Here is a 24762-nt window from a genome sequence, read left to right on the forward strand (position 1 = left end):
ATCTTCCACTGCTGCTGTCCTGATTATCCACATCCAGACTCTCCCACTTCAAGTTCAACAACCCCACTTCATCTTTTTCCATGAGTTAGTTAGTAAGTTTGTTTGTTTGTTTTATCCCTCTCATCTATTCTCCATTCAGCTGACAGGGCTCTTTCTACCAAATGTGCTCAGCTTACTCCCAGATCTAAAAACAACTGAGGTTTCTTCAGGGCACGTGATTTATTCATTTATTTATTTATTTATTTATTTATTATTTTATTTTTATTTATTTATTTTTATTTTATTTTGTCAATATACTACAAAATGGCACGTGATTAACATCCAAATGTATACAATGGCTGTTAACATTATTCTCCAGAATCCTGATATCAATCCTTCCTGGTGCATATTTGAGGAAATGGAGATTACATTGACGTGCAGGAGTTATTGGACCTGAAACATGGAAACATCTAATAGGAACCTCTTGCCTTCACCATATTTCACCATTCAATAATTTTCTGTTCATATGTTCATTCAACAAATATTCACTCAGCACACTGTATATGCCTATTCATTATATTAGGTCCTGCAGTTTTAGAAACAAATATAAACCCTATAATAGGGCCAGAATACTGACCTACAGGAGCCCAAAGAGGGAGCCACCAATGCTGCCTAAAGACAAGAAGGATATCAGCAAATGAACACTTTGAGGTGGGCTCATTAGGTAGAGCGGAGGAGAAGGGAATGCCAGGTGGAGGACATGGTGCATGTAAGAACCCAGAGGTGTGAAAGGTAGTCCGTGTTCAAAATCTAGGCCAAAAGTGTAAATAGAGAAAAGTACACATATCCCCCCTCTCTCTCCTTCCTTCCTGCTTTCTCCACCTGTGCTGGGGAAGAGTCAGGGGAGGGGAAGAGCCTGTGGGAAGTTCAGTGGGACAAAATTCTGGTAGAAAAAGGGAACAAACTATAAATTCAATTTCGGGGGTAGGTTCTCTCACTTGTAAGAAATCCTTTCTCCATCTTCACAAAGTTTTCAGTACAAAAATTCCTCCAGGTATTGTTATATCACTGTGCCTGGACAGCCCAACTTACAGACAGGTGTGATCAAAAGTGCTCACAGGTATTTACACATACCCACACTATCACCTGGGAATTAACCTAATCAACCACTGCATGTCACTGTGCCCTTCAAGAAAGCAAAATTCTTTGCATGGTCCCTTGTCCAGAGCCACAGGAACAATAAGACTTAAACTCACTAACATGTTATTAGAACTTCTGGAAAGCTGTAGCACACCTAAGAACTTGGAATCTACACAGGTGAATACTGCATTTGCCATCCTCCTGACATCACATACCTTCATGTGGCCTAGAAGGAAAAGGGCTGATTAACATTTTCCTTGCCATTTTCCTGACTGAAGAGGAAGAATCAAAAGTCACAGTGGCCTTTGGCCTTGTGCAGTGGCCCAGCTGCACTGGGTGACTGTCACCAGGAAGAAAGTGCAGCAGAGTAGCTGTTAGCAGGTGCTTTGGCATCAGGAGACTAATGCCAGAACTCCAGTCTTGGCTGTTAATAAGTCTCTAACTTTATATGATCACTAAATGGTTTCCCTATCTGAAAAATAAAGATAATCATACATTCACAGATAATCATACATTCCACAGCGTCATTAGAAGATTAAATGAGTTAGTAGTGCATTTAAAGCAGACAGTACAATGAATTGCACATGCTCAACAAGCAGCAGAAATTATTAGCTAGTCCTGATGACCAAAGGATCTATTCAGCCATACTTCTCTCTCTCCTCTGTTTCTCTCTCTCTCTCTCTCTCTCCCCCCCTTTCTGTGTGCATGTGTGTGTGTGAGATGACTGTGGGATGTTGACATCCTACTCAATCTTCCCACCCTACTTAATTCTTCAGATTTCTGTCCCACCCACAATCCCTCAGGAGAAAGTTTACGAATCAGTTCGGCCTGACCTGACCCCATCACTAGAGAGCAAAGGCAAGGTCACAACCAAAACGTTCCCCCACTAGGCTGAAGGAAGGGTAGGCAGGAGCCTGAGGCACAGGTGGGGTAGGAAAAGGCAGATAAGAGAATCAGGGGGTGAAATTATGCATTGAAGAAAACCCTACTGGCTTATACAAGTAAATAATAAGCTCTTATTCAGATTTCAAAAAAAATTTTTTCTGATTAGTAAAAAAAAATGTAGTTAATATAAAACAGAAAGTTTTACAATAAGATGCTCCCTAGCTTGGAGCTGAAGTTCGTGGGAAACGTATGAGTTCGACACGTGCCGTATTTGAAGTCAGGGCCCGCGTGCCACTCAGTGGGGCTGGGAAGCCTGCGGCAGCGAGCTGGCCTGCACCCAGGTGTGTTCTTGAGTGGCCAAGCCTCCAAGCAGAGGTTCAGTTGCTTTGAAGCCAAAAAAAGGCTGTAATAAATTAGCCTGAAGCTCACATTGTCCTACAATGGCAAGAGAATTGAGGATTCCAAGGATAAACTTTGAATATATCTACTATAAACACTGATTATAAAGCCAGACAAGGTCTTAATGGAAAGGAAACAAATTTCCATTTCTCACAGACGCAGGAGTGTACACAGAGATTACAGTGTGTTTCTTACTTAGCAAATCACAGATAGCAATGTGTATATATGCATATAGATTTAACACATATTTTATATGTATATGCACAACGTTATGACACAGAGCTTAAAAAGTTGGCCAATTATTTTACTGATTTTTTAAAAAAATTATGTACCCAGGATACTAAAGGAGTTTTAGCATGGCCTTAAATGCACATTTGCAGCTCATTAGCCAAGTCTTTCTTTTCCTTCCTATAGGAGGATACAATCAGTTGAAGCTCAGAGGTTCAAGCTATGGTTCACAAAGAACAGGAGCCTGAAAATCCAGGTAACGTCTCCAGGACATACCCTTGGCCTTCTCCTTGCAGACCAGCCTGACCTTATCTCCCCACCCTAATGTTTTACGTATGTCCAGCTTCATCGTGCTAACTATTTATTTCCATTTCTGTTTCCCCACATCCCTCTTTTTCTTTTCTTGAAGCCACTGTAGTACTTGGGTAACTCACTGAGTTGACAGCAGAATGACAAGGAGCATACAGAGAGAATTCTGATTGGGGGAGGAAAGTGCACTTTTTCAAAATTTAATAAATTTTTATCTTGATGTGCATTTCTTTTCTAGGCAGGGGAAATGTACTTCTACTCCCATCAGGTAACTGCAGACCTGTACCTCCCACCTAGAATGCCAATTCCAGTCTTCCTGGTCTTTACGCTGTTTTTCTGGAGCATAGAGACCAACCATGGATGGGAGACAATAGCCACTGATAAAAAATGTAGCTGAGCATATTCCTTGTTAAAGAAGTTTCCGTGCTAAACACACCAGAAGGGTACCCCAGGCAGCAAGTTACTTTGTAAGGGGCATTGACCTGCTGGAAACCATGATGGTGGTGATGATGGTGAGGATGATGATGATGATGATGACAATACATTGTGTTCAATTCTTTCCATCTATTGTCTCATTTAATCCTCACAGAAACCTTTAAGTACACCTATTATCTCCATTTTGTAAATAAGAATAGTGATGTTCAATACAGATCAGTAACTTGCTCAAGGTCAAAGAGCTAGTAAATAGTTGAGGGATTCAAATTTAGATCTAACCAACCCCAGAACCTGCATAATTGACCACCAAGCCAGGAGATAAATCTTGGACTAAGGAAACCTTTTTTAGCCATTTGATTAAATCCTCATCTTTAGAAGCTTTAGAAAAGCACTTAATTTTTAAACTCAATTCTGGAAATCCTGAAAATGTCCCCAATTCTTTATCTTCAAGGGAGACCTAGATCCAGTCCTCTTGGGTGTGAATGGAGAATGAATGACAAAAACCTGTCGAGAAAAATAGAATAAATCTTGGCTGTTCATTCAGACCAAAAGTTTTCCAAGTATTACCCTATGATTTCCCTAAGTATTGTCTACTAAGTTCATGCCTGTGTAGTATTTGCGTATTTGTGTTTATATTATTGCTTTTTGGTTTTTTAAGTAATATATCACTGCTTTTTTTTTTCTGGGGGTAATAAGTTGTTATGCATCACTTCTCTCAATGGTGTTACACCCAAGTGTTGGCTCTTCTCATTGGTTCTGTATATAGACTTTTAGAGCTAGAAGTAAGTCAAGGTTTTTCTTTATTTTACAAATATGGAAAAAGAGAAGTGAAGTGATTTGCTCAAGATCAAAAGCCTTGTTAGCCAAGAGCACAGGTTTTGGAGTCAGAATGGTTTTAATCCCCAACTTCTCCATTACTGACCAAGTGATCCTGGGAAGGCTACTTAACCACACCCCGAGGCTCAGTTTTCTCATCTGCAATAGGGGATGATAATATACTAAAATGTATTGTAATCATTGTAATATACCAAATCATGTAGTAGTATATCACAATGTGTTATGCTATTATTTTGTTAATAATAAAACGTATTTTTTGTCAGGAGAAGTAAATGGGATAACCTATGCAAAATACGTAGCACATGTATCACACAATGATGAAGCGTCATCGCCATCATCTTCCTCATCAGTTCAACAGAACAGAGCCAAGGCGTTATACTTCTTAACTCTCTGCCACACAAACAATGTTTTTATTTGTGTAGAGATGGGTCAAGTATACAAGCCTAGCTCCAGCCCATCCCAGGCTCTCCCCACAAGTCAGGTTAGACAAGGCTCCACTGAAGGCCTTTACCAACCAAACATTCATTAAACCATAGATAGTCACAATCTGTGGCCTATTTATTGCAGTCTTGACCTACATTTGTCTTTATAGAACTTAAATAGATGTATGCACTTTGGAAAAGTTGATTCCACAGGCAACTCTCAGAGAAGATGGCTATTTACAACTATCCTCAAGAAGATCTGACAACCGCAGGACCTTACAGATGGCATCTTTTTTTTTTTTTTGTCCTTTTTGAGACCGGCTGCACCGCGCTCGGCCAGTGAGCGCTGTGAGCGCACCGGTCATCCCTATATAGGATCCGAACCCCGGGCAGGAGCGCTGCTGCGCTCCCAGCGCCGCACTCTCCTGAGTGCGCCACGGGCTCGGCCCTACAGATACAGGAGCGCTGCTGCGCTCCCAGCGCCGCACTCTCCCGAGTGCGCCACGGGCTCGGCCCTACAGATAGCATCTTGATGAATGACTCATAGAAGGAGAGATTATCTAAGGAAAGTTAGAAGGATGGAATAATTTAGATGTTAAATTAATCATGGGCCCTAATGAGGTTAACCTAACCTTCACACGTAGCGATAACATGTAATGAGAAAAAGGCAACCATGGAAGTGAAAAGATAAGGGAGAATATAATATGGTCTTTTGATAAAGTACAAGTCAAATACACTTATTTTAGCTTCCTAGGAAGTCAGGTTAATGAAACAACAAAGGAATGATTAATTATGGTGTGTATGTGGTAGTAAATTGCATGCAAGAAAAAGAGAAGGGCTTAAAGGAGAGTTGCATGTACTGGGTCACGTGAAGGGGAAGGAAATCCCGAAACTACATAAACTTTACAGGCTCTTCGAAGCTGTATTTTCTCTATCGCCTTCAAAAATGAACACAGCTCAAGAGACATGTAAAAACCTGCCATTCAAAAGTGCTGCTACCTTAATTTTGAAAAAAGACAAACTTTACTCTGGATATTTAAGAAAGTCAAAATCTCATGACTGACATTCTAGCAGAAACAAAGGTTTCACTAGACCAGTGCTTCTCTGCCTTGGCTGCATGTTGTAGTGACTCAGGGAGCTTTGCAAAATACTTGTATTTGGGTCCCACCCCCAGAGATTCTGATGTAATTGGTTTGGGGTATGGCCTGAACATTAGGATTTTTAAAATCTCTCTGGGTGATTCTCATGTGCAACAAAATATGAGAACTATTGTTCTAGTGAGCTGGTTGAGAAGTCTAATCCTTTTTCTGTTACTTAGCAGAGTTGTGCTAATCAAGTGTAAATGACTGTGGAATAAATGAAATTACAACTGTCTTTGGAGAATGACCAATTCGTCTATGTTTCTGAGATAATTGCTATAAGAAAAACACACACAACGTTTTTGAAGTTGTCTTCTATTCTGAAGCACTTGAAAGAGAGATCTCTATCACTTCATAAGAAAAACTTCCTCTTTCCTTTGCCATTTTTTAGCATCAATTTTAACATCAAAATCCTATTGTGAGTTTTCTTACAAATACAATGCTTTCATGCATTCAGAAAGTATTTACTGAGTACCTACCAGTAAATACACTAGCCTCTGGGTACATGATGCTAAACAAAATATTCATGGTCTATTGGAAAATATAGATGAGTAATCAGATGATTTGTAAACAGTTGGATAAATGATGTCATCAGGGAAGTTCCGTGTGCAACAGGAGCCTATAGGAAGAGCCTTTCCTGCAGTCTGGGGAGATCTGGTAGACTCTCCAAACAAAAATCATACCTATGCTGGGCCAGCCCAGTGGCACACTGGAGAGTGTGCCGCTTGGGAGCACAGCGGCGCTCCCGCCGAGGGTTCAGATCCCATGTGGAGACCGGTTCCTGCTCACTGGCTGAGTGCAGTGTGGGCGCAACACAGAGGGTTGTGATTCCGTTGCCGGTCCCCGGTACGGGCGCGACACCAAGGGTTGCAATCCCGTTACAGGTCAGTAAAAAAAGACAAAAAGGGAGCAACACCGAGGGTTGCGATTCCGTTGCCGGTCCCCGGTACGGGCGCGACACCAAGGGTTGCAATCCCGTTACAGGTCAGTAAAAAAGACAAAAAGGGAAAAAAAAAATCATACCTATGCTAAAAACAGAAGTGTAGGAGTCAGCCAAACAAAAGGTCACCGTTAGAAAAGGCTCTGGGCAGAAGGAATAGCATGTTTGAAGGCACAGAGGCGAGCTAGCCATGGCTTCTGTGAAGACATAAAAGAAGTCCAGTAGCATTAGAGCCTGTGCTATAAGAGGTGTGTGTAACAGCTGGAGGAAGGGCTCTCCCAGCGAAGACAGTGGGAGATAAAGAGCTGGAAAATAAGCAAGGTGCAGATAAGTCTAGTAGGACCCTGAAACTATTTTAACTTTAACTCTTTTTTTTTTTTTTTTTACCCTACATGAAAAGGGAGAAATGCTGGTCATTCAGTTTTATGTGGAGAAACACTATAATTGGATTTGAGTTTTTTCGAAGACCATTTTTACTATAATGTGGAGAATTGTTGAAGTGGAAAGACTGGAATCAGAAAGATCAGTTCAGAAGTTAAAAATGATAGTGGCCTGTTATAGAGAAATGGCAAGAGGGTGCAGGGAAGTGGGCATATCTGAGAGTCAGTGAAATAATGACATTCAGTGGGAGTTAATGATGGATGAGACGTTGGAGAACATTGGAAAATCTCAGGTGATGGGCAGGCGCCCAGCTCAACCAGCCTCAGGGAACACAGAACGATGTGTGGACTTGAAAGAAATTATAATAGTCTCTGTTTTGTACAGTTAAGAGTCTGAGATGAGGTGGGATATCCAAGTGGCTGTATCCACAGACAGTTGGCCTAATGGGCCTCCTGGCCTTTAAGGGAAGAGACTATAGTGGAAGGTATGGATTTAGGAATCACCAGCATGTGGACAGTGATCAGGGCCATAGGGTGAATGAGCTTCATCCCTGACAAGTGTGTAGAGTAAGAGAGAAAAGAGAACTCACAGAAACACCAACGTTGAAGAAATGGGGAGAAGAAACAAGCTAGAAAAGGAGGAGACACAGAGGAGGAAGGAAAATCAGGGAGCGAGACAGAACAGAATTAAAGAGACGGTGTTTGAAGAGGGAGGATATGGCCAACTATGCTACAACGAGATCCTGACTCTGTTTTTGAGGTTTAACTGCCTAGGTCTTTCTTTATTCCTAACCCCATGATTGGCATACAGCATGCATGCAATGAATGTACCATCCCTGACACTCCCAGGCGGAACAGGACAAAGCTGGAACAGGGATCGCAGAGACAGTCAAATCCAGCACTTATCTCTCTTTTCTCTTGAAATGATAGACTTGAGAAGAATCAGGAAGGGAACGTATTTGACTGATATTTTGGTAGTTGTTTTCCTCTTTTAAAAAGAAATGGACAGGGCTGGCCCGGTGGCACACTGCTACAGTGCGCTGCTTGAGAGCGCAGCGGCGCTCCCGCCGAGGGTTCGGATCCCACATACAGAACGGCGGCTCACTGACTGAGCGAGGTGCGTGCGCAACACCGAGGGTTGCGATCCCGTTGCAGGTCCCGGGCGCGACATTGAGGGTTGCAATCCGTTGCCGGTCACGAAAAAAATAAAAAAGGAAAAAAAAAAAAAAAAAAGAAATGGACAGAAAGTAATATCTAGCACAGCATATGCATTGAACGTCATATTTGATAAAATGCCGTCAGTACATTGCCCAACTTTCAGCCTCAAAACAATACTGTTGGATACAAATATAAATTACTACCTCCCATATTATGGAGGCAAAAACTGAGACACATGCATATGGAGTATATTGCTCAGGGTCATGCAAACAAGTTGCAAATCTAACCACATGTTTGTTTTCTCACTACGCTGTACAACTACAAAAAATTAGCACGTGCCCACTCTCTCTGGATTGATTTCCCTGCCTGATTTTCTCAGTTTCTTCTCTTCACCCCTGCATGTCCTAGAAAGAATTTCAGGGCCCTATTTGTACAAGGCTGGGCTTTTTCCAGATGTGAGGAACAAGGCTGACATAGTTCATTGGGTAAACACAAGCGGCAAGTGACAGTGATTTACGTCTGACTCGCACACTTCTGATTCCCAATCCGTTGCCTGCTATGTAAACAGGTGTAAACTAAGATTTAATCAGTTTACACAGTGCGGTAAATAATTTAAGCTCTCCTCAGCACGGTGCTTGCGAATGTAAATGTTTAAGCCAAAACTGATGCTGACGTTGTGATGCAAGTGTCCAGTTTCTCAGCCAGAAAAGCTGTGTCCACAAATGGCCATCAAGTGCCCCTGCCTGTGGGCTGGGATGAAGAGGGGAGGCAGAAAGCCCACAGTTCTGGGTGGAAGCCTCATTTTTTCCAACATAAAGCTCAGCCATGGGCCCAGAGAGCTGGTGATGATTTGTCTGCTCTTAATTCCTCCTGGTCCTGAGACATTTCTCTCCCCTTCAATTATGCTTCACTGCACTGTTCTGCAGATAACTGATGTGGCTGCTGGTGTGTGAAAAAGGAGGCAAGAAAAAAGAAAAACAAAGCCAGAAACAGCAGCTCCAGGCTAGGTATAATGACATTGTTATGTAAAGATTACTTGGGCACTCACTACCTGTCAATGTATGCTTATGTAAATTGCATCTAAATCCTATGAAAATCACATGCAAATGTGCTGTCCATTGTCAAAAACTGTTTACTACACCTGCTAGAGTCTACTGAACCAGAGAGTGCTGCCTCCTATGAATTTTTCATAGGTATCACTCATGTTCTAATCAGTCTGGCTCTTCCTTCTGGCTGAGGGGACAAGGAGGGGGCTGGCTCTTCTTCTCCCAAGTATGAGCCCCCAGGCTTTTCTGTAGTGGAAAGCTCTGGGCGAGGCCATTGTTCTATGAACCCCATATAAACATGTCTGGGGATCTACTAGCAGAAGGGTAAGTGCCAGCCAGAGAGTAAGTTTCCTGATTTTCTTCTGTCCCCTTAGAGAATTCTAGCTTACAAGCAAAGTTTGTATCTCCTGGCATCATTAGTAATGCCATGACTGGAATTTTGTTAGTTAATTTAAAAAACCTTAAAAAAAAAAAAAAAAAGAACACTTATGGCCAGGCTTTAAACTAAGTCCCCAGTAAAAAAATGAATTTGATTTTCTCCTGTACCTACACAATTTATGGTCAGAAAAGAATAGCTACTATTTACTAAATACAAGGAATTTCTCTGTCCAAAAGCTTTGTGTTTTGTTTGCTCAGGAAAAACTTCTTTTTTTTGAAACCATTCAAGGAGTAATTGGCACAAGCCACGGCTGAATATGCATTATCTAATTTAACCCTCGACTCAACACTCTGACGGGTCATTATCCTCAGTTTACAAAGGAGACTGACATGTACAGAGTTGAGTAACTTGCTTGAGGTTGCTCGGTTGATTAAGAGGGGATATTATTATTATCATCATCCCCATTGCACAGATGAAAAACCAAGGCACAGAAAGAAACCTTCTGAATGTCACGCAGCTAATAAGTGCCTGAACTGTAGAGCGGGCAATGCAGTTTTTCCCAGAGCCTGCAATTGTATGTTGTGCTGATGGGGATATGCCAGCACGGAGTTGGATTCAAGTGGCATGCATAATGCTTGGGAAGCTCCTAACACTTACTTTCAAGGAAAGCTATAAAATTAGGGCAGAAATTCTTTTAAAAAGCACCTATGCGAGACTGTGGAATCTCCTGTGGGAGAGAATACCTTTACGGAAAGTACAGCAGATCACCTACCTGTCATGACTGGAGAATACATCTGTGCAAGTGAACAGAGATTATACAGAAAAACAAACACAATAAGTAACAGGCAACCCAGAAGTTCTTAATATTATTTCTGAAACAATGATCTGAGACTTGCAAATGAAGGAATAAAGCAAGGAGAGAGGGTAGGCACGACTGTGAAGACCAGGAAAAATCCCACTTACTTCCTGACTTTACTTCCAGCACTTTCCACGTAGTAGCCGGGTTTGCATTCATATCTGCAGATGGTGCCCACATCGTGGTTGCCCTGGAGGCAGTGAGGCAGGAGCAAGTTGGCATTGGGAATAACAGGGGGCACATCACACTCCAGCTTGCAGTAGACTTCGGGGAGAGACCAGAGCCCATCTTCAAGACAGGTCAGCCACGGGCTCAGTCCTGACTCCAGGAAAGAGAAGCACAGGATGCTTAGAACACAGAGTCCAGAAATGTAATGAAAGTTTAAAGAAAGAATGAAAACCTGTCAATATACTGGCGATCCTCAAAAGTCATATTATTCTTTGCTGAGCAGCATTTATAAAATCTCATGTCAAATGTTTATCCTATAACTTTTTACCCATAGAGCATCCAGTGTGGTCTCTTATACAGAATAGAGGTCAGATAAATATTTCTTGACATGAATGAAAGAAAGGCTATTGACCAAATCATTACTTCCCTTTTTACCTACAAATAATAAAAATATAGCAGTGACAGTATCATGGGAAGCATTAAAATAATAATAGGTGACACTTTTATAGTTCTTATTATATACCAGGCACTTTTCTAAGCATTTTACATGTACTAACCCATGTAAACTCCAAATCTCAAACAACCCAATGAAATAGATCCTGTTATTATCCCCTATTGTGCAGATGAGGAAATTGGGTTCAGCACCTTGCTCAAGCTAGTAAGGGGCAGAGTCAGGGTTTGTACCCAAGCAGTTTGGGTGCAGAGTTCTATGCTTAAACACATACCATATGCCTCAGTACAATTCACAGTTTCTCCTACTGCAATCCAGGGACTTCTCACAATAGCATCACCAGCCCACCCCAGACCTACTAAATCAGAATCTCTTAGAATAAGGTTAAAGCATCTGTATTGGTAACAAGCCTCCTAAGTAACTGTCAGACACACCAAATTCTAAGAAGTCTAGTTAGGTAAAGAGCAAGGTGTGGGGGACAGTTACAGCAGGTTTTACCCCATCTTTATCTTTAACTAGCAGTGTAGCCAGGAACAAACTATATAACAGTGTTCTCATCTATAAAATAGAACTAAACACACCTGACTCATAGGATGGTTGTAAATATTAAATTTTAAAATGTGCAAGATAAAATATATCTTGATTATTAATATTATCAGGACAACTGTGCTCGTTGGAATGATTCCAGGATGCATACAGGTCAATAAAAACAAAGCAAAGTCTGAGTTTCTCTCATTAATGAGATCCTGAGCCAATGCATCCTTCCAGATAGGCAGGGACCAAGAACAGTGTCACCCATTGGGACTTTGCTAGTGTTTTCAGAAGAGGGTGGCAGAGCGGAGCAAATGGCAAGGGTGCTGGGCTGAAGAAAAAAGCCCCAAAGTATCCCAAAGCATGAAGGGTTGAAGAGAACTTGCACACAGTTGCTGGTGGGCCACACAGTACCTTGCAGCTTGGCTGGTGGGACACAAGAGATTGAGCAGCGTTTCAGAAAGTCAGTTCCCTCTGAGCAGGAGAAGGTTGCATAGTTCACCAAAGACGGATCGGGAACGCCACAGTCAATGGGCATGCAGCTCACGTCCCGGTCCCAGTGCCCAGAGGAACACGTGAGAAGAATTTCCTTCTAGAAACAGAGAATTTGCCTTTGTCAACGTCACATAAAAAGGCTTATCAGAATAGTTTCCAGGCTTTGGAAGAGTCCCGGTGATTATTTGTCCAAACATTCAAAACAAGTAAAATTATTTTGCCTTTCTCCCTCTTTATGCCTCATTATCTTAATATACAGTCTCACAATACCCAGTTGTGACGCGGATGAAAGGGGCCTGTTAGTGTAAGAGAATCATTAAATGGCAGTGCTCCTGCTGGCCAGCTCTGTTGGCTGCCTTCCACTTGCTCCTCCAGATCTGTTCTCTACCTTTCTCCACCCTGCTCTGTGCCCAGGGACACTGGCCCCTGCGGCTCTCATGCCTCTGACTGGTGCTTGGCTTCAGCCCCCAGAACACAGAGGCAGCAGATGGGAGAGGGAGAGAGAAAAGGGAGGCCGGGGTGCTTGTTCCTCCTACTCCCTCCCAGGCGGTCGCTACAGACGGGCTGCATCCCCACCCAGCCCTCTCTGAACGGCTTCTGCTCTTTCTTCCTGTTGGCTCTGCTGCTCCTACAGAAGACCTTTCAGCCCTGGGGGTGATAACAGAGCTTCACCCTGGGAGTCTGCACCATCTCCTTGTGATTTCCCTGCATCCTGCCCACACCCTTAAAAGGAATCCCTTTATTAAATTCTCTCAAATTTCCAACTTTTGAGCATGTCATCTGTTTCCTGTTGGCATCCGTATTAATAAACCAACGGATAATGCTACTAAAAATAATTACTTTCACTGAGGATGGCGCATAGTATCTTAGAACAGCTGAGAGCTAATGCATACAAGGCACCTTCCAAATCTTGCAGTTAAATGTGAGAGATTCTAACCATTTCATGGGGCCTGTCCTTTCAGTGGGGTAGCCTAGAGCACGCTGCTGCTAATTAAATAAAGAGATATTTATTGAGCACCTGGCAGGGCCAGGTCTTGTACCAAACAAGATACCCTCAAGGAGCTAAAAATGCACCAGAGGAGCAAATTTCATGTTGAAACAGTGGCTCAGAAAACATCTGAAGGAGAAAGAATGGAAAGAAGGAGAAAAGGAGATAGGAAAGCAGAAAAGGAAGTAAAGAGAAAACTGCTAGAGATACATTTTTATCAGTAAATCCTGCTCTGTTTTATAATGGTTGGGGAGAATACAATATAAAGAATGCAAATGATAAAATAAAAGAAGTAGAAAACTAGGATCGAGGAGAAAGAAACTATAAATACATAAAAATAAAGCCATGTCGTATAATCCACGCTGTGTGTGATGGCACAACAGCACCAGGGGAGCTGGAGCAGGGACGGGGAGGAAGAGCCCCTGGGGAAGTTTCGCAGAGTAGGAACAGGCCTTTGACAAGGATCAAGACTCCCCAGCAGCCCGAAGCGGTGGGAGAAGAAGATGTCCATGTTGGGAGGAAAGAATGAGCAGGGACCTAGAGACCTGGAAGTTCATGGCTTGTTTGGAAAAAGGGCAGCAGTCACTCCAGCCGTGGGGTTACCAAAGGTCAGACAGAGGGGAGCTTCTGTGGCTGAGCCAGCCATCACCAGGAGAGCACAGTGGCACCAAAGCCAAAGGTGAAATGACTGCCCAAGGCACCTGTCACCCTTGACACCAACTCCTGGCTGCCTGCTCCACCCTGCTTCCCAATGTTTCCCTGTTGCCTGCCAGAAAGACCCAATTCCAAGCCAGACACATTTTTCTGTTTAGTTTCAGTTCTTGTGTCAACGAAAAGCAAATATCTCCACTGTCTTGTGATCACAAGCGGGATCGTATAATTTTGTTCATGGGGCCGGCCTCGGGCGACAGGAGTGGTCAGGGGTCAGCTGGAGAGCTCTGCTGCTGCCTCCACACATGGTTGGCAGAGGGGGAGCTCCCACCTCCCTCCTCCCAGCCCAGATTCTGTCCCTTACAACCTTATACAGCCTGGAAGTCTAGTTCCAACCACGACGAGCCACTAATCATTTGAAGAACATCTCTCAAACTCTGCATAGATTGCCTGGTTTTTCTCCTGGCTTCGTTAGGTATTGTCAGTTTTGTCTTGAATGTGCTCCTAATTTTAATGCATTGCAAACATTAAACTTCTCTCCCCTTCTTTACCTATTACACAAGTGTATTCGGTCCCTGCTTTTTTTTCATTCTATCTCTTTTCTGATATGGACATACTCTTGTCTGAGTTGAGATAGGTTAAGATCAGTTGATAAGAGTTGCCTTTTAGACTAAAAAAGTTGGTGCCTTGAGGTACATTAACACTGTTTCTCTCAAGGCAGAATCTAAACCATCTGAAACCAAAGATCGTGTCTTTAAATCCTGATCATCTCGAAGCAAGTGAAATTCTCCCAAAGGTTCACAACCTGTTAAGCAATCGATTGGCACAAAATGAAAAAAATTCCAATCTCCCAAATCATTGATATCTGACTAACAATCATGTGTCCACTCTTTCCTCGTGATACCACATCTTTCTGGTTCTGTCTCCGAGTACCACGATCTTCTGGCTAGTGTGTCCTTTCATAAGAGAGACATGTTTTCTAATGGTTGATTTCATGTTTAAGTCTTCTGTAAACTCACTAAAGTAAAGATGGAAAACAAAATTCTTAGTTAAGAATACAGAATCATGCTCATAATAACGGCAGTTTAACAGTGTTAATGTGCCTATCATCTCGCTAGAAGCTTTTAAGTTATTTCTAATCAATTATCATAATAATTCAGTGAGATAAGTGCTCCTATTCTAATTATTGTATAAATGTGGAGAAAAGCTTAAAGAAGTTAGTTTCTTTTGTTTGTTTATTTACCCAAAATTACACACCTATTACATAGTGAAGCCAAAATTTCATTCAGATCGGTCTCTCGAGCCATGCTCTCAACCAATATCTTCTACTACCTCCAAACCACCTTGAAATCCTAGAAATGGTGCTATAGAAATTTGGAATGGAGCCTGCAGAAATTTGGAAAATTCAGCCAAAGCTAGAATCATGATAGAACCTCGGCCTGAGTAATTTAAAGCTTTTGGGAAAAACGTTGGGCCTATTTCACCAGCCTTCTTGTACGGAGGGTTGGAGAGGGAGTGGACAATGGCCTCAAGTTGATTGAAATCGAACTTGCCTGCAAATTACGGACAAGCCTAAACTGTGGCCTTCTCATCTTGAAGACCAGCCTTCTTGTACGGAGGGTTGGAGAGGGAGTGGACAATGGCCTCAAGTTGATTGAAATCAAACTTGCCTGCAAATTACGGACAAGCCTAAACTGTGGCCTTCTCATCTTGAAGACGAACGTGGGGAACATAACTTCTGATAGGAAGACAAAAACAAGGGAGAAGAGCGAAATAAGCATTCCTGTCGACTGCCCACCTGGGGAGAGGTGTGCACCCTAGCTCATCAGAATTGCACGTTCTCTTATCTACCTGGCATTCCTGTTAAACCATACTGCTCTTTGCATGTTACAGCCCCCATTTTCTCCTTTCAAATGATTTAAAAGCACCTGCCCTTCCCTGGTCCAGCCAGGGAGAAGAGCATGAATAGCTTCCCTCCCCAGGAGCTTGGTCCTGATGACCGTGGGCTTCCAACTCACCTGCATGGGCCTGAGGTACTGTCCACTGCTGGTCTGTAGCGCAAACCCCCTTTGACAGGTGATAGCACACTTCATGTGACCTGGGCCACTGGAGGTACAGTTTGCCACATTGGCGTGATCGAGCAGCAATGGTGCACAGCTGTCCTGCTCCCCACAGGGCCGGTGGACACAGCTGGATGACAGAAACAGAAGCACCTTAGGACTTACTCAGAACCAACAGCTCCCAGCAATGACCTTGCAACTCCCTCTGAGGAGTGCCCCTGAACCAGAGAGAACAATGTTTTTTCAAAACCGTCATTTAACTCACCACCTTCTTCTATAGTACCTGGACTCCTGTGACTTAATAAACATGAACAATAACAGTTAACAAGTAACAATTCACCAACTTTCTATTGTTCTTCCAAGAGGACCAAATGGCTATGAGACAAAGTGGACAGCGGATCCCAGGAGCTCTGAATAGTCTCAGAAATGAATAGTTCAGGATTCACCAACTTTCTATTGTTCTTCCAAGAGGACCAAATGGCTATGAGACAAAGTGGACAGCAGATCCCAAGAGCTCTGAATAATCTCAGAAATGAATAGCTCAGCGTCTCAGAAATGAATAGTTCAGGAAATGATGCTCAAAATATTTAACAGCCAGGACTGCTGCATCCCAAACAATCAGAACAAACCCAGGACAAAGCTCAGGAGTGAATCCTAGAGACCTCTGGCTGTGTCAGGCATCAATCTTTTAGATGTTTGATCACAGGAAGGTCCCCAATGGTCCCATACAAAGGGCCTGGGTATCTGAGGCGGCAGAAAAGACAACATCTTTTTACTGATTGGTATGGAAATATTTTGGCAACTAGTACAGCCATAGCCTTACACACTACTGAATATCAGCACAGGCTAATCAGAAATTGAGACCATTACAGGAAGAGAAAATTCACACATATTGAATTCCTGTCACATGCCTGACATTGTGCTAGGTGTTTCCAGAGATATCCTCTTAACAGAGACCCGATGCCTGGATTGCTAGGGCCAATTGATCAGGATCAGGAGAGATATACCAACTCCCAGGTTCAGGGACACTCAGCCTGGAACATAACCACAGCAAGGAAGCAAAGGAAAAAAAGAGTGTTGCCCTCTTGTCGTGCAGAGCCATAGAGGTCAAGGCCCCAAGCTGTCTGGGTTTGAATCCTGGCTCCACCGTTCACTACCTGTCTGAGCTGCAGTTACTCATTCCCCAGTGATTCAGCTTCTTCCTCCCCGAGGCAGGGATCATGATGATGCGCATGTCATGGGGTTGTGACTGTTCCCAGGTTAGCTCCTGCTGCTGCTGCTGCACGGCACTCGGCCCGGGTCCCACCCTCAGTGGGCTGTTTGCTATGAGCTGCCTTCCTTCTTAGTTCTCTCCTCCTGTACCTCTGCTCAATTTGTTGAGATTTCTAAAAGACTTCCCTTTTCCCAGAAGCCTCTCCAGATATCTTCCTCCTTTAAAACCCTCAATGAAATTTTAAAATAACTCTTTTCTATCATTTCTTTTACTCTATCTTGTATTATATTCACATATGCATTTTCTCATTCTTTAGTTAATGTATTCATCCTTCTATCCACAAGGCAATTAGTATCTGAGTGTCTCCTAAATGCTGAATCTCCCATCTAGATTATGAACTTCTTGAAGAGAAATACTAACTCTTACCCACTCTTATATTCACCAAACACCTTGCTGTAGTAGACACATAAAAGTTTGCTGAATTAAATGTGTTCATATTATACACAGCAAAGTAAGTCAATGGCGATCAAAATGGGAAAATTGTTAAATTTTACAGTGACAGATGGGGATCTGAAATATAAAAATGTCATTATCAAACAGTGATTTAACCATCATGCCCCACTCATTCATTCATTAACATTTATGAAGCACTCACTGTTTGCAAGGCATTGGTCTGAGTACTGGCGGTATAATCAAGACTGTGCCCTTAAGAAACTCATGTCTGATGGGAAAGGCTAACAAGACATTTTTTTTACTCTTGATGTTGTTGCCAGTGGTGCTAATTAGTAGCCAAAATGACTGCTGCAAATCTCATCATCATTAATGTGCTGTGTGCCCTTGAATTGTGTTTGCACTCAATGACTTTATCAAAGAGCTGGGCAAGAATATAAGAAAGTAGAAAATAAAAATATGATGATGTGGTATCCAGCGCAGGGCCTGATGAAGGGTAAAAATACATGCACTGGAGTGATGGGGGGTCACTAAAGAGTCAGCATGAACTCCCCAAACCAAGGGCTGATAACTGGGTATGGAATATAGGAAATAAATCTTTGTCTCCGTGTTTTTATTCAACATATCTGGATAGGGGAGTTAAAACCTGACCATCTTTTATGGGATGAGATCAGACTGCCTCATTAGCAATGCTAAAGAAATCCAAACTCCATAGATGCTACGTGCCATTGATGTCCAAAACACAATGTCTTCTTCAGCCTATTGAACAGCAAGTACTAGAAAACAGAGAGTCATTAACACTGGTTCGTGTCAGCTTATTGCCAAGAAATTAACATGAAAGAACATGTGCTGTTTTTCAGTGACTTCGTCCAACTAATCAATGTCATCATTGAGACGTCAACAAATACGTGCTGAGACAAGACACAAAACAAATACGCGGAAGGAGCCTCTTTCCATAAGATAGGGTTCCATGAGCTACCATTGCTATGACTGCCGGTGTGAGAAGTCTGTCTAGCACTGGCAGCAAGGGAGGAGGAGCGAGACAGGGGAGCACACAGGAGGGAAAAGTGGCATGAAATAAGACGAAGACCAGAAAAAAAAGGGACCGAACCCAGACCTGTTTATGAAGTGAGAAATGGTTTTAGGGCAGCTGCTGCAAATTCTTTCACTAGCTTATATTTCCATCTGCTTCCTTTTTAAGGAATTTGTTTTATGAGGATGGTGTTTGTCAGGTCGTTAGCTTTTGATGGCATCTGTTACCAATTGCAGACTTCTCTCCCTTGCACCCCAACCCCAAACCCCCTTTTGTGTTTCTCTTCCACTACAGACACTGCGTCTGTGAGTCAGGTTGCTGTGCTGCCCATTATCCCACCCTCCCGATACGTTCTCATTTCTCCTAATGCTGCATAACCTCTGATATCATAATGATAATGCTAATAGGAAAAAATATTCCGTCTTAAAACTTCTCAAAAGCTTTCTTCTTAGGGTCTTTGGACAAATGTTAATGAAAGAGGCAGAAGTGAAGCCTTACAACACCCTGAAGAGGTGGGAAGGTAGATATTTATCTTGGTTTGACATACAAGGAAACTAAAGCTGTTGGGAGACTGGCTGGAGGCCACACAGCAAGTCAGAGGAAAATACTCAGGCTGGACCTCCGAACCCTCACTCCCGGGGCCAGCCTAGACCACAGGGCCGTCTCCCTAGGGAAGAAGCTGCTTTCCTGCTGCTTCCTTCCCAACTCAGGAGCTAGCAACATGGGCCAGGGTGAGCCAAGGAGCTCCTCAGCGGCAGGCAGGGGAAAGTATGAAATATTTAATAGCTCATCTTCATTTCCAAAAGTTGTTTGATTTTGTTTTTTTCTCAATAATAACAAATCAACGTGGCAATATTTGTCCAACTGCCACTGTCTGCAAGGTGTCCTGCTAAGTGTGTTTCTTCCTTTGGCAATACCTCCTCACCCTTCTACCCATTTTTTTCCAGATCTTTCCCCACACCCGATCACAATGTGTTCTCAGGTAAGGATCTGATGAACCCAGTCAGATGTGATTCACAGGTATTTCCATTTTAACAAGAAACAAAGTTTAAAGCCAAAGGAAAAAATTCATGATGGAATTTTAGGTCCCCTGTAAATCATACTATATAGATGGCCACTTACCCATAATGCTAGCTATACAGATGTGATTCACAGGTATTTCCATTTTAACAAGAAACAAAGTTTAAAGCCAAAGGAAAAAAATCATGATGGAATTTTAGGTCCCCTGTAAATCATACTATATAGATGGCCACTTACCCATAATGCTAGCTATACTCTTTTTTTTTGTCTTTTTTCATGTCCGGCAACGGATCGCAACCCTCAGTGTCGCGCCCGTACCGGACCGGGACCGGCAACGGGATCGCAACCCTCGGTGTTGCGCCCACACCTCGCTCAGCCAGTGAGCGGGAACCGGTCTGTATGTGGTATCCGAAGCTTCGGCGGGAGCGCCATCGCGCTTCCCAAGCGGCGCACTGTAGCAGTGTGCCACCAGGCCGACCTCGGTGTTGCGCCCACACCTCGCTCAGCCAGTGAGCGGGAACCGGTCTGTATGTGGTATCTGAAGCTTCGGCGGGAGCGCCATCGCGCTTCCCAAGCGGCGCACTGTAGCAGTGCGCCACCAGGCCGGCCCAGCTATACTCTTTGTCTCTCCATTTCTCTTATAAGCTTCTACTCTCTTGCTTCTGATTCTCACTTCTGAAGTCATTGCATTTGAAAGTTTCTAAAAATGTTTTCAACTGAGAAATCCCTGCTTAAAATGTATGTAAGCCTAGGCTATCCTCCTCTTGCACAGAATCTGCTATGGTCACCCATGCACAATCCTAGAAATGTTCTGTGATAATGATGTACGTTTTCCTTGGTTAGTTGGGTATGCGAAATGCCTGTACTTGAGAAACCTCTCAAGTGTGCATAGTTTCACATTAGAGTGTCTGTAATACTCCATGAGGTGGGCTTTCTCAACCACAGGTGTGCAGTAGACTCACTTGAGGAGCTTTTAAAAAATACAGATATCCAGCCTTTATCCCCTGAAGATTTTGATTCTGTAGACTTGCGGTGGAATCCTAGCCTCTGTGATGTTTTTAAGTTTCAAGATTTTTGAGGCTCACCAGCAGTGAAACCCAGACCCATAAAGATCTGGATATATGTAACCTGAAATATAAGTCAATAAATTCTATAGGCCAAGACTATGAAATAGCAAGGCTGATTCCAGAAGGAGAAACTGGTCTCATTCCTCCATCATTATGTTTTACCGTATTAAACACAAATTATCACATAGAAGCCACAGGGTAGATTAAAAGCATAAAACATTTCCCCTGTTCTGAAGGAGCTTTTAATACAGCTGAAGAGAGAAAATAATCAAGTCATGAGCTACTGATTATAAATTCATGGCTGTTTCAGATAAAGTTTTATCATTGGATTTGATCTGACCGTAATGAATGAATCGGATCTGGAAAGGCAAAAAAGATGCCCTGGAAAGTTATCCTTGAGGCTTACGGACAGAACACAAGGAAAAGTGGTAGTCTCAAAACATGGATAAAAACACCATTTCCCCTACCACTGTGAACTAAATAAAACTCAGTATGCGTGAATCCCTTAGATTCTTACTAACAAATTTGAGAACTCTATATTGAAAGGAGCCAACATCTGTATCTGAAGGTAGACTTACAGTTCACTTACATCTGTCACTGAAGGTACAGTTAGGGGCAGGTTCCCAAAGTTTTTCTACATCTTTCAGTGGTAGTGAGAAACAGCATGAGGCTGACACTAGAAAACAGATATCACTCATCATATTCTCTGCAGATGCAATGGTCAGAACCACTAACACACTTGTCATGAGTTGTCACCTGGAAGATACCAAGTCAAGCAACTCTTTTTTAGTTTTCCATTTTTTCAGGCCACTACAGGGATGCTGGCATAGCTTCCAGTCCAGGTCTACATTTAAGTAGCTGGATAATTAGTGACAAATGGGTGAAGTCCTGGCTGTTGTATCAACAGCTGCCCCACAGCTTTGGTCCAAGGTTCCCAGCATCTGAGCCACCCCAGAAGAACTTCAGGAGACTATAACAATATTCCAGAGTCAATCAGAGTCAGTACTGAAACTCTTGTTTCTCCTATGGAAGAACTGATGGAAGATTATGGGCTAAAGACTCCATTTCTTGATTGTGCACTGAAGGGTAGGAGAGACATTCAACAACCATTTTAGGAGAACCGGAACTTGCTCAAATTGAAATGAACATTAAAGATAATGCAACCCAAAGTTCTCGTTTTAGAGGTAAGAAAACTGAGCCCAAAAGAAATGATGGAATATTCCAGAGTTTCCTGTGACACTAAAACTGAAATATAATAACAAAGAAGTATTTAATTGAGCTTTGGCCCAAACTCAAAATCAGGATGATATCAGCTCACGGACTTATCTGAAGTCAATATTCCACCCCACCTCAGGCATCCAGAAAAGTCTGATCCCAACTTTTAGCTAGAATCTAGATTAGTTTAGGAGAAACTGTCTGGCATCTGTACTACACTTTTCAAGAAACAGCATGATGTGATTAAGAAAGTAGTAGACCAAGGCCCCGTGGCATGGGCTCTGGTCTTGGCTTGCTCCTGCTGACCTCTATGACCTTGGGCAAGTCTCTTAACCATTCTGGCCCTTTGTCTGCAAATTTGTAAAATGAAAGGGTTGAACTAGGTTCTATCAAAGGTCCCTTCCAGCTTTAACATGGTATTTAATTTCATAGATGAGGTGATGGTGGTATTGGGGTGGAAGCACAGAAAACCCATCAACAGACAGGATGTGGTAGAGAACCCAAGAGAGACTTTCTCATGATCTTTCTTGCCCAGTGTACATTTTTTGCTTAATGTCCCAAATTTTCAGTTGTTTAGTTAAATAAAATATTGCAATTCATTTATCCAAGAAGTGCTACCATTGACTAAATAACAATCCCAGTGGTTTCTCTAGAAATAGCTCTTTTAAGATTAAATAGTAAAAGAGGAGGTTCAGATTTCTCTCCATTCCCCCATTGTTTTATTGACTCATTGAAATAAGAGGGTGTGGGTGGAGAAGGAATGTATGCTCTGGATTTGGCAGCAGATGCAGTAGGATATACAGAATGTGAAGTGGGCTGGAACAAACAGAGTCCTCCTTAAACTCCCACCACCAACTGCTAAACCAACTGTAACAACAATAACAAAAATAGGATCCATCCTTAGAGAGCTTTGCTGTTTCTCCAAACCAATACAAAAAAAAAAAAAAACCCTCTACTCTGGCTTTCCATCCTGCCTCCTTCTCACCTCTGGCTTCATCTCTGCTTTGCAGGACAGGGATCAGATTAAACATTCAATACATTTCTACCACCTTCTTGGGCAGACCGATGCTGGTACTCTGAGGTGTTTACAGAAGGACCATACCAGCTGGGAAGGGACAATTAATTCAAGTTCTTCTCCTCTGAAGATTCTCGTCTGAGGCAACAGAGGAATCTTAGCAATAACTCTGAGTCTTCCCTCACATGACAGAGAAATGATGAATTACTGCACAAAGCGGATTCTCTTTCATTCTTGTATGCTGAGAAAGTGGAGGTTTCACCTGCCTCTTTATTTAAGTCTCAGCACAGAGTTTGGCTCCTCAAATCAGACCTGTCAGGACATGTCCATTTCTTCCTAGAATGTGACCCATTTGTAAGTTCAGGACTGGACTCTGGTGGCCGCAGGACTGGGTAATTTGCTTCACTCATTTCTAATTCTGGGCACAGTTTTTAGCATGCCTGGCTGTAACACTAGAAGTCCCATCCAAATGCCCCCTGTCCTTCTAAAGAGAAACAGATTTACATCACATGGCCAAAAGTGCTCCCTTTCAAAAGCCTTGTCTTACCAAGTTTCAGAACCCATGATTTTAATGTAGATTATAAAATATGTGGAATACCAAAAAAAGAGTCAATTCAATTGCTGACTATCACGCAGAGAAATGTGCTTCCTACCACTTGCCCAGGGAGGCAGAATCACTCATTTGAAATTAAAAGAAAAGATATATGTACATATATGTACATATATTTACACATATGTAGATATATATATTGCTGCCCCACCCCACTGCCACATACACACACACACACACACACACACACACACACTCTCTCTCTCTGGCTCACGATTTGCAAAGGCAGTAACCATCTCCACGCGGGGCATTTCCCACTGAGAAACGATCACTGGAGGCCTCCAAATGACTGCACTGCTGACTCCCTCTCTGCCTACTATTCTTCGCTGCACACCTATTAAACTATTTATTTGGGAGCAGAGCTTTCCAGCCACATTCACAGGCTGAGCCTGGGGAACTGGGAAAAATGAAGTGAGGAACAGCACAGTCCTGTGACGAAGCTTCTGACCGGGTCAGTCTAGCAGGAAGATGGGGTGGTCTGGTTTCTCTGCGGGCTGTAGGTAACTATGAGTGAATGGAGGTCTTAAGGATTTGCATCCAGCACGTTGAATGGGTCCCAAATTCACATGCAGAAGTAGAACATAAAACACATGCCAAGCCCCTTTGGGACACTCCCTCATTCCCCTTGGCTTCCTTTCCTTATAAAGTTTCTGGACTCTCCAACAGAAGCTTCATGTTGTACCCATATCCCTTAATCCCATAATTTGCCAGTCTCAGGTTGACATCAGATTTGGAATATTATTGCCTTCTATTCTTTTGTTCTTCCTAGCACTCTCGAGCCTTGCAACATAAGGCTCATTGGCTTATGGACAAATGAAGGCCCAGAGAAGGGAAGGCACTGTCCTAACGTCATGTGGTAAGACAAGAGGGTGCAGCCTAAAAAACAAGTGGGGGTCTGGACATAGGGCTTGCGGCCACTCCCATCAGCAGACTTCCTCTGCCTCCACGGCTATGGTGCACAGGGAACCAGAAATGGCCTGAGAGTCCTTCCAACCAGAGCTTCTGGACAAATCCATCAACAGTGTCTGTCTACTTGGCAGTCTGGCAAAATGACAGAACCCTGGAAATATTGGTTTGTTTTTATTTTCTGTGCTTTCTCTACCAGCTGCTGTGAATACAAACCATACTGACAGGGCCAGCCCTGAGCAAAACTGGGAAAAGTAGGTGACATTTTTAATCCATCCCTCTTTTCATCACCACTTTTTTACTCCTCATGTTGTCCCGAACTTCTAGATGCCTACACCAGGTTGTATTTCAGCAGGG

General features: G+C 42.8%; 1 protein-coding gene across 1 annotated transcript in view; it reads right to left on the reverse strand.

Moving 5' to 3' along the window:
• LOC103603048 (pappalysin-2-like) overlaps positions 1 to 24762 on the reverse strand; it is a gene marked incomplete at its 3' end in the record, with an annotated part of 159354 nt that overhangs the window by 29252 nt on the left and 105340 nt on the right. The window contains exons 13-15 of the mRNA XM_008587526.1: positions 15835 to 16006; positions 12097 to 12274; positions 10640 to 10850 (exon numbers count right to left, since the gene is read on the reverse strand). Coding sequence (XP_008585748.1) covers positions 10640 to 10850; positions 12097 to 12274; positions 15835 to 16006 — 561 coding nt within the window. The remainder of the gene's footprint in view (positions 1 to 10639; positions 10851 to 12096; positions 12275 to 15834; positions 16007 to 24762) is intronic.

Source organism: Galeopterus variegatus, unplaced genomic scaffold (assembly GCF_000696425.1).
Source record: "Galeopterus variegatus unplaced genomic scaffold, G_variegatus-3.0.2 Scaffold4411, whole genome shotgun sequence".
In the NCBI taxonomy this organism is placed as follows: domain Eukaryota; kingdom Metazoa; phylum Chordata; class Mammalia; order Dermoptera; family Cynocephalidae; genus Galeopterus; species Galeopterus variegatus.